We start from the raw sequence: 10,375 nt of genomic DNA, 5'->3' as shown, positions 1-10,375 counted from the left end.
ACCATAGGCTCTTGCTCAAATGTTATTTCATTAAATTCTTCTGTATCTGCCAATTCCCTTCTATAAAATGACTCAGTATATTCCTTCCATCTTCTTTTGATACCTCCTGGATCATTTAACAGTAAGCAACTCAAATTGAGTCTTAAGTCTTCACTGGGATGTGAAGTTTTCCAAGTCTAGTGTTCTTTCCACGACCCCCGTCTCCAGCACGATCCCTCTCTGTTCTTCTAGGGTTGGTCACCCCTCTGGAGGTGAACGTGCCCAGTTCCGTTCCCCACATGCCATCCGCGTCCCCAAAGGGGCATGGACCTGTCTACACAAAGTGCAGCAGTTTTCAGCTGCACTCCGCAGGAGGTCCATGCGTCTGTCTCCCGGGAAAGAGGGTGTCCTAGCCTTCGCGCATGGGAAAATAGGGCCTGCGGAAAGTGGTTACCCTCGCGCCCGCGCCGGGTTAATGTGACCGCTCCCGCGTCCGCGCCTGGGGCATGTGGCGGCTCCTGCGCCCGCGGCAGGTGAATGCGGTGGCTCCCGGGCGATGGTGAGGACCAGCCTGGGAGGAGGCGGTGGGCGGAACTCGCACAGACCCTGCGTGAGTATGCAGCCCCGAGCGAGAGGAGACCGCCCTCAGCACCCGCGGGATCTCCGGGCTGAAATGACGTGTTGTTCGCGCCCGGCTGTGGCCCCCGATGCCCGGGGCATTGTTTTCTCTTCGCCTCCTTCCCGGCTGGGAGGGCAGGCACGCCGCCGGGCTTCTGGCCTCCCGCCAGGAGCCTGGCCTTTGGCCCCGGGGCCTCGAGGTCAGCCGCGCCTCCGGGGCTGGTGGAGGGAACACCTGGGTCCGCCAGGCCGCCTTGCTCTCTCCAGTTAGCAGCTTCCAGTTAGCAGCTTCCAGTTTGCAGCTCGGTCATGGGCTCCTGCGGCTCTCACGCTACGGCCATCCCGGACGCGGACCTCATCCGCCAGGAGACTGGCTGTGAGTGGGGCGCCCCGCGCGGGCGTCGGGTCTCTGCAGCTGGGGAGGGCGCGGAGGGCGGAGAGGGGGAACGCAGGAGGCTCAGGGTGGGGTGAACTTTAGTGTGGAGGACCAAGGACCGCAGGAGAGAGTTGGGTGAGCCTAGAACACCCTAGAAGCCCAGGACTGGGGTCCCTGGAGATGGAAGACCAAGATCCAGGTGTCTAGTATTGCTGGATTAATGGGGTCCACGTTCAAGGAGGGCCAGTGTCCATGGAGGTGGGAACCCAGTGATCATGGCGGGGGGGGGGTGGGTGGCGGCGCTGAGATGAGACCAGCAGCCCCAAGCCTCGAACTCTGGCCCTTCAATGAGATAGATCACACCAGCTGTAGCAGCTCTAGGCCTCGGATACTCCTGGCCTACCTCCAGGGAGGTGAGGGGTTTCCCCAGAATGGACTATGCAGCAGCACTACCCACGGCTCTGGGGCCTTGCTGCACCCCGAAAACCCCCTTGCCACTTGACTTGACTCTCCCACATTCTCTGTCCCAGTCTCGAAAGCCAGTCTGGTCCGCCTCTACAATCGGTTCCGCGCGCTGGACAAGAATAAGAAAGGCTACCTGTGGTGAGGGGAGGCTGCCCTCTGACCCACGTGTCTTCCCCTCCTCAACCCTTCCCCCCCCCCCCCCCCCCCCCCATCTGGTTTTGCCTAACTCTCAGACCTTTGATTTTACAGCCGCATGGATCTCCAGGAGATTGGGGCTCTGGCGGTGAATCCTCTGGGAGACCGGATCATTGAGAGCTTCTTCCCTGATGGGTGAGGCCTCGCTGTGGGTGGGGCGATGCGGACGTGGTTAGGGATGGGGGTAGAGAGAGGGCCCGAAGTGAACAGTGCCTCTGCATCATCCTGCACCCCAGGAATCGCAGTGTGGATTTCCGAGGCTTTGCCAGAGTTCTGGCTCACTTCCGCCCTGTCGAAAAAGACGACTCAGGAGACCAAGACCCCAAGAAACCTGAACGTCTCAATAGCAGAATGAACAAACTTCGCTGTGAGTTATCATCCCCAGCCTGAAGCTTCCTTCTCCAGTGGCTGCACGTTCATGCCAGCTGCAAATCCAAGAGAATAGAAGAGAAACCCCCATAGGGTTCCCAAGGCCCAATCTTTAGGGGAACAGACTGATACTTCTAGGCAGCTCTGGTGGCAAGAAGCTGTGCTGCAATCCCGAAGGCCACCCGCTGCTCCAAGGGAGAAGAATGGGCAGTCTTCTCCCGGGCAATTAACTGCCTCTGAAAACTCGCCTGAGGGTCCGCTATAGGTCTGTTCTGATTCCACGATACACCAAAACCACCAACTGCCACTTCTGTCACCTACGGAGCTTTTAAACACTGCACCGCCAGGGCTTCCAAGGATGTGAATTCAGCTGGGTGGGGACAGAGATGCCAAATTTAATTTATCCATGTCAGTGAGAGGCACAAGAACCCCCCCCCAACCCCCAACTATTTCAGGGTGATCTTCTGCTGGAAGAGAAACAGGAACGACCCACCTTCGTTTTTCCCCTTCCACTCTCTTCCCAGTTGCCTTTCAGCTCTATGACCTGGATCAAGATGGAATGATCTCCAAATATGAGATGCAACAGGTAGGTAGAATGGCAGGGCAGGAGATGTGTGAAGCGTGCAGTGATGTGAGCGATGTCCTGTGGTGATTGGTATATAGATGCTGGGTGGTGGTTCAGGTCCTGTGCAGTCAGAACCGACCCATTGCTGACCCTCCAGCTGGTTTTCAGAGGCAGTAAATAACACAGGCAATTATCCACCTTCTGCAGATCCGCTAGTGGATTTGAACCCCGTGCCTTTGGGTTGGCAGCAAATGGAGTGGTTAAGGGAGATGAGTAAGTGGGTTGGAGCGTGAGCTTGTTAGGAGATAAAAGGGGACAGTTGGATAAAGGTGAAGACTAGATCAGTTGTTCTCAACTAGGGGGATAATTTGCAACATCTGGGAAGATTTTTAATTGTTACAACCTGGGATTGAGGTGAGGCAGGATATACCAGCTGGCATCTCGTGGGTAGAGATCTGGAACGCTGTTACACCTATAATACACAGGACAGCTTCCCACAGCAAAACCTTAACTGACTCCATTTTGGGACGAAATGGGGCATGGAATTTGGAACAGTTGGAAGGGGAGGCGGGAGATAGAGTGGAAAGAAGGCATAAGGTTGGGGTTGGTTCATTAATTTGAGCATATCATTGAAGTGAGTGTAGCACAGTAAGCAATGGGTAGAGATGCAGAGAGCCACTGGGGGAAATTATTGAAGGATCTAGTGGGAAAAGGGAACTCCGGTGGCCTAGCGGTAAGCTGTGCTGCAATCTCAAGGGTGCGAGGTTCGAATCCACCAGCTTCTCTGCAGAAGGGATGGACACTTTTCCTTCTGTGCAGTTTTCTGCCTCAGAAGCCCCACTGGAGGGTCAGCTATGAGTTGATTCCGCTACACAACAGCGTGGTGGGAAAGATTGGGATGGTGTGGAAAATAGATGGATTATGAAATTTAGGGAGTGAGGTAGACATGGATTTTTGGGGCATGGGGAGGTGGAGAGGAGTAATGTTTGTGCTTCCTCTTTTTTTTGGTGGTGGTGGGGTGTGTGTGTGTGTGTGTCTCCCCTCTTTATGGCTGCTTCTCTTCTTGTTTCCCAGGTTCTCCGAATGATGGTTGGGGTACAGGTGACAGAAGAACAGCTGGAGAGCATCACTGACCGCACAGTACAGGAGGCGGATGAAGACGGAGATGGCGCTGTGTCTTTTATGGAGTTTGTCAAGGTTAGACTACACCCTTGTTGTTGTTGCTGTGTACCATCCCAGGCAATCAGAAGTGACTCAGACCTGAGCTTCCAGACCCTGGAAATCACACAGGAGGACTTTGCCCATCTTTGTCCTGGTGGACCAGCTGGTGGATTCAAACCTCAGGCCTCTGAGTTGGCAGTGCAGCTCCTTACCACTTAGACCACCAGAGTTCCAAGAATCCCCTTAAGGTCTGGAAAATTGAAATTAGGAACCCACACAACAGATCTCCTATTTTTGCAGTGACTCTCTGCTGGATTGCTGAAATGATAAATCATGACAGGACAAGACTTGTCCATTTTTCTCCCAGAGATTGCCTGGTGGATTAGAACTGACAACCTTTTGGTTAGCAGCTTGAGGAGCTGCACACTATGTCACAGATAGACAGTCAAAATGAAGTTCAAAGTAAGAAAGATAGGAATTCCTAGGGAGTGATGTTGGTGTATGTTGTAGGTGTTGGGGATGGATTAGAATCCTCGGGGAGGAGGTTGGAAGAGCTTCAATCTCTCATCCCTTAACTACCCTCCCTCTCTCCTCAGTGCTTAGAGAAGATGGACGTGGAGCAGAAGATGAGCATCCGCATGCTGAAGTGACTGCTTTGTGTCCTTGGTGAGCTCCCGCAGATCAGCATCTACTTGAACTCCACGCTCAGTCCCTGTGGAAGCAGGACCTCAATAAACGAAACTGTCCTAACTTTTAGACTGACCTTCATGTAAGACCAATGATAGAAAGTCAGAAAGATGGTTGGGAAAAAGTAACCCATTTGATTTCAGCCTTAGGACTCAGCCAGCAATCTCTTGGTTACAAGTAACTGAAAACCCACCACAAAGTGGCATTAAAAAAAAAAAGCAAGATAATGGTCTCAGGTAATTAGAAAGTCTGGAAGTTGGTCTTCGGGCACAGTTGCATGTAGGGGTCCAGAGGATGTCATCAGAACTTGGTGACTTTTCATTTCTCTGCTTGGATTTCTTCTGTCCTGGCTTCCTTCTCAGCAGGGCTCCTACTCTATGGGAAAAAAACAAAACCCAAAACAACCCATCAGCAGCTCTCAGTTTTCACCCTCTAGCTCACTGGGAAGAGATTTCCTTTTCCAATAATTCCTGGCAAACATTTAACTCTGATTGTTATTGCCTTGACTAGAGTCCTGCCTCTTGGACTCTAATTGCTCTCATTGGCTAGGCCCATGGTTAATGCTTACCCCTTAGGGTAGGAAAGTTCAAGACCTCAGGATGAGGAAGGAGCGTGTAATTAAAATCAGATGAGGTGCTCTCAGCAGAAAAAGCGAGAATGAGGCTGATTGGTAAAACCAGAGTTAGCCACTAATATTACGAAGTCTAGACCTATCTGTATAGTTGGTTTTTATTGACCTTATGAATATGCCAGGGAGCTCTGGTGGCTTGGTGGTAAGAGGCTACACTGCAATTCCAAAGGCACTCAGTTCAAATCCACCAGCTGCTCTGAGGGAGAAGGATGGACAGTCTCCACCTTTGCTATTAACTGCCTTTAAAAACCCACTGGAGGGTTAGCTGTGAATCAGTTCTGACTCAGTGGGACAAAACAACAACAATGAGAACTTGCCAGTGTGTGGAGACTGGGTGTGGAGAGAGTTGGAATAAAAATAAGATGGATCTTCCTGTGGTGTGAAATTCTTCTACGCTTTGGGGATTACCTGCTCCTTTTATGGAACCCTCCAGTTCTGTCCATTGACTGATTGAAGGAAACCTCTGCTTCATGGGTTGGTTTTTTGTTTGTTTGTTTTTTAATGGGGTTTTTTAGGGGCTGAATTTTTTGGAAGTAGATGACCAGACTTCCTGTGAGGTGTGTCTCCAACCTTTGAGTTAGCAGCCAAGCACTTGACCATTTGCCCTATTGTTTTAGAATTTTGTTGTTAGGTGCCTTCAAGTTCAGCAGGACTTATAGAGACCCTGTGAACAAAAGATCTGAACCCTGTTTTATCCTGTGCTATCCTCACACTTCTGACACCCAAGAGCCCATTGCAGCATTCACTGTGTCAATGCACCTGATTGAGAGTCTTCCTCTCCTTCACCGACCCTCCTCCCTTCCCAGCATCATGTCCCTCTTCAAAGAATGGCCCCTCCTAGCAACATGCCCAAAGTATATGAGGCAAAGCCTCATCATTCTTGCCTCATCATTGAGAACTCTGGCAGCACCCTTTCCAGGACATGTTGGTCCTCTTGACCGTACATAGGATGTGCAGAGCTCTTCTCAAGCACCACAGCTCAAAGGCATCAATTCTTTTCTGTCATCCTTATTTATTGTCCAGTTCTCAAATGCATAGCTAGTAATTGGAAAGACTATGGCCTGAATCAGACACACCTTAGTCTTCAAACTGACACCACTACTCCTCAATAATTTGGAAAGGTCCCTAACTGCAGATGTTCCCGGTGCAATGTATCAACTTATTTCCTGACTGCTCCTACCATGGGGTTAACTGGGGATCCAAGCAAGATGAAGCTGTTGATAGTTTCAATCTCCTCTCCAACCATCATGAACCTGTCTATTGGTCCAGTAGTAAGAATCTTGGTTTGCCTGACATTGAGATGCAGTCCATACATAAGGCAGCATTCCTTGATCTTCTGCCATGTGCTTCAAGTCCTCACTTTCAGCATGCAAGGTTGTGTCATCTGCATAACGCAGGCTATTGATGAGTCTTCCTCCAATCCTGATGCCACAAGGTTAATGCCAATCATCCTCCTCATAGAGTCCAGCTTCTTGGATAATTGGCTCAGCATGTAGACTGAGTAGGTATGGAGAGAGAATACAATCTGGGCATGCTCCCTTGCTACTCCAAAGCTTCCTAGCTCTGTTCCCTGCTCTGTTCACACAACAGCCTCCTGGTCCAAGTATAGGTTCCGCATGAGCACAGTCAAGTGGTCTGGGATTCCCATTCTTCTCAATGTCAGCCATAACTTGTCATGATCCATACAGTCAAATGCCTTTGCATAGTCAATAAAGCACAGACAGACATTCTTCTGGTATTCCTTACTTTTAGCCAGGATCCATCTGACATCAGCAGTGGTACTTCTGGTGCCACTGCCTCTTCTAAATCCTGCTTGAACTGGCAGTTTCCTATCTATGTACTATTCTAGCCATTTTTTTAAATGATTTTCAGCAGTGTTTTGCAAAGATGGAGGGTCAGTGAAGGAAAGGAAGACCCCCAACGAGATGGATTTGTCATGGTGACTTTAGTAATGGGCTTGAATGTGTCGGAGATGAGGATGGCACAAGATAGGACAGGGTTCAGATTGGTTGTTCGTAGGATCACTGTGAGTCAAACCAGATGTGACAGAACCTAACAACATAGTGAAGATGATGGCGCTCTGGTGGTGCAATGCTTAAGGGCTTGGTGCTGACCAAAAGGCTGGTAGTTTAAATCTACTAGCTGGTATGGGGCGGGGGGTGGGGAAGATGTGGCAATGTGCTGATGGCATATCCTGAATCACACAGGAAATAGAATCTGCATGGCTAGTCTTTCTTTTTTCTATTACAATGTCTCTCAAATTTTCTTGATGATAACTATCTTCTCATAAAAACATTCAGACCCTTTGACTTCATTTGCAACACCTTGAGAAGACAAAGCAAAGTATTATTATGAAATGTGCAAAGAGTTGGAGTCAGAAAATAAAAAGAATTCACTTAGGATTTCTTCAGCTGAAAGAACTGAAGAACAAATTCAAGTGTTGAGTTACAATATTAAAGGATGCTATGGACAAAATCTTGAATGATTCAGAAAGGATCAAAAGAAAATAGGAAAAATAATAATGATACTAATAAAAGAAAATGGAAGGAATACAGAGTCACTGTAGCAAAAAGAATTGACTGACAAGAAATCATTCCAGGAAGTAGGATATGATCAAGAACCAATGGAGATTAAGGGAAAGGTTCTAGCTGTATTCAAGGAATTGGGGGAAAAATAAGGCCCCAAGAATTGATGATATACCAAGTAACAAGTTCCAACTAACATAAGACACCCTGGATATGCTCACTAGAATGGACCAAAAAATCTGGAAGATGGTTACCTGGTCAATTGACTGAAAGAGATCCATATGTGTTCCCATTCTCAAAAAAAGTGATCTTGGGGAGCTCTGGTGGCCTAGTGGCAAGAAGCTGCACTGCAATCCCAGAGGTACACGGTTCGAATCCACCAGATGCTCTGCCGGAGAAGGAGGAGCCATATCCTCCTGTACCAGTCAGATCTGATTTGACGGTACACGCACACAAAATTAAAAAAAAAAAAAAATAAAAAAAAGTGATCTGACAGAATGTGGAAATTATCAAACAATATAATTAATAGTATATGGAATTAAAATATTGAAGATCATGCCAAAGTGGCTAGAACAGAATATTGACAGAGAACTGTCAGATGTAAGCGAGTGTGTCAGGGTTGTAATCTAACTCCATACCTATTTAACCTGTATGCCGAGCAATTTATTCAAGAAGCTGGACTCTTTAAAGAGGAATGTGGCATGAGGATTGAAGGGAGACTCATCAATAACCTTTGTTATGCAGATGACACAACATGGCTTGCTGAAAGGAGAACTTGAAGCACTTGTTGCAGAAGATCAAAGAATACAGACTTCAATATGGATTGCATATCAATGTCAAGAAGACAAAGATTCTTACTGCTGGACCAATAGGCAGTATCATGATGGATGGAGAAAAGATTGAAACTGTTACACGTTTTGGGAGCTCTGGTGGCCTAGTGGCAAGAAGCTGCACTGCAATCCCAGAGGAACACGGTTCGAATCCACCAGATGCTCTGCCGGAGAAGGAGGCGCAATATCCTCCTGTACCAGTCAGATTTGATTTGACGGTACACGCACACAAAATTTAAAAAAACAAAAACTGTTACGCGTTTAATCTTGGATCCACAATCAACACCCTTGGTAATAGCAGTCAGGAAACCAAGAGACGTATTGCACTGGGAAAGCCTGCAGTTAGGGACCTCTCCAAATTATTGAGGAGTAATGATGTCAGTCAGTTTGAGGACTAAATTGTGTTTGATTCAGGCCACGGTCTTCTGATCACTTGCTGTGTATCTGAGAGCTGGACAATGAATAGAGATGACAGAAGAATGAATACTTTTGATGTTTGGTGTTGGAGAAGAGCACTGAACATCCCATGGACAGCCAAAAAGAAAAACAAAACAAAAAACAACACACCAACATGTCTTGGCAAGGGTGCAGCCAGAGTGTTCATTGGAGGCGAAGAAGATGAGGCTTCACCTCACATACTTCAGGCATGTTGGTAGGAGGGGCTATTCCTTGGGGAGGGACATGATGCTCAGAAAGACAGAGGGTCAGTGAAGGAGAGGAAAACCCTCAACCAGGTGGGCTGATGCAGTGACTGCCACAATGGGTTCTAATGTGTCAGGTAGTGTGAGGATGGCACAGGATAGGACAGGGTTCAGACCTGTTGCTTATAGCGTCTCTACAGGTCGTACTTGTCTCGACGGCACCTAACAAAAATGAACAAGACGCTGGATGGATCTTCTGGTGGCTACCATCACCTCTTCCTAACTGACAGGAAAATGGTTAAGAATGTCGAGCTTGACTGTCTAAGAGAAGTAAACTCTGGATTATCCTCGGCCCAGCCCAGCTAACACCAGTAAAACATCCTTGCTATTTAGGAGGTAATCTGTAGTCCTGGTTCCTGGTACAGACCAACCTTGAGAATAAATGTGATGGAGTAAAAAAAACTTCAATTTCACACTCACCCACTGTGCAACCTTGGTTAACTAACTTCACTCTTCAAAGCCTCAGCTTCATTGCCTGTGAAAGAGCTCTGTAGGTAGTAGTGCCTATTGTACAGAGTTTCTGTGTCCTGTCCATTTCCCTGCACTTCTAATCTCCTAACAGCACTGCTTCACTTTAGCTGAGGCCTCTTGACTCCTATGTGTAAACATGGACTCTGAGCCGGTGCTTGTCAGGATTCTTACAGTTTCCAACTGGTTTATGAAAGAAGAGGAATTTATTGGTTCCTATAACTGGGGAAAAAATAGAAAAAGGTTCAAAGGTAGACCAGGCAGTGACTCCACAAGCTCAATGATATTTTTAGAAGTTAGTATCTTCAGCTCAAAACTCTTTCTTGACCATGTTGGCTTCATTTTCAGAGAGCAATTCTTGTTTGTTTGTTTTTTTTTAATTGGGAAAAAAACATATTGGGGGTACAAGGAGGTGAGGGTTGGGGCCAGAAGGGTGAAGATGGGCAGGGATGCAGTTGCAGAACTGCAGAAATTGGTTGGTGGGGGGAGCAGGTGAAAGAAATGAAAAGGATCCAGTGGGGACCAGATGCTACAGGAAAATGACAAGCATTTCCCAATGGCAATTAAATCAACTGTCTTATTGATTTGGGAACTGGATGTTGACTCTCTGGCTTCTTCATGCTGGACAGGGGTGTTGATGTGAAAGGGGAAAGGGAGGACACTTTATCACCTTACTGGTGATCTTGGGTTAAGGTTGCTTGCCTTCTTTTTCTGTTAGAAGATATTTTCCTGTCATTTGCTCCCCTCTGGACTGCAAAGTGTTTTCCCAGGTGGGTCCAGTGGGGATGGCTGGTTGAACCCAGAG

The 10,375-nt window shown here is 47.9% G+C and overlaps 1 protein-coding gene across 1 annotated transcript; it reads left to right on the top strand.

The window, feature by feature from the left end:
- The first annotated feature begins 906 nt into the window (after window positions 1–906).
- Window positions 907–4,378, top strand: CHP2 (calcineurin-like EF-hand protein 2). The gene is made up of 7 exons (XM_006892630.1): window positions 907–973; window positions 1,504–1,576; window positions 1,688–1,768; window positions 1,870–2,000; window positions 2,527–2,588; window positions 3,642–3,764; window positions 4,325–4,378. The coding sequence occupies exons 1-7, from the start codon at window positions 907–909 to the stop codon at window positions 4,376–4,378; spliced, it is 591 nt and encodes a 196-aa protein (XP_006892692.1).
- The last annotated feature ends 5,997 nt before the right edge of the window (window positions 4,379–10,375 follow it).

The sequence above is a fragment of the Elephantulus edwardii genome, unplaced genomic scaffold (genome assembly GCF_000299155.1).
Source record: "Elephantulus edwardii isolate Elephantulus edwardi_28Jun2011 unplaced genomic scaffold, EleEdw1.0 scaffold00117, whole genome shotgun sequence".
Taxonomy (NCBI): Eukaryota; Metazoa; Chordata; class Mammalia; order Macroscelidea; family Macroscelididae; genus Elephantulus; species Elephantulus edwardii.
This window is presented reverse-complemented; position numbering and strand designations above follow the sequence as displayed.

What these genes read in the sequence shown, in the direction of transcription:
- CHP2 (XM_006892630.1), top strand. Translation starts at nt 907, where the DNA reads ATGGGCTCCTGCGGCTCTCACGCTACGGCCATCCCGGACGCGGACCTC. An exon ending in AATAAGAAAGGCTACCTGTG is followed by an intron (nt 1,577 to 1,687) that starts GTGAGGGGAGGC and finishes TTGATTTTACAG; the next exon opens with CCGCATGGATCTCCAGGAGA. An exon ending in CCAAATATGAGATGCAACAG is followed by an intron (nt 2,589 to 3,641) that starts GTAGGTAGAATG and finishes CTTGTTTCCCAG; the next exon opens with GTTCTCCGAATGATGGTTGG.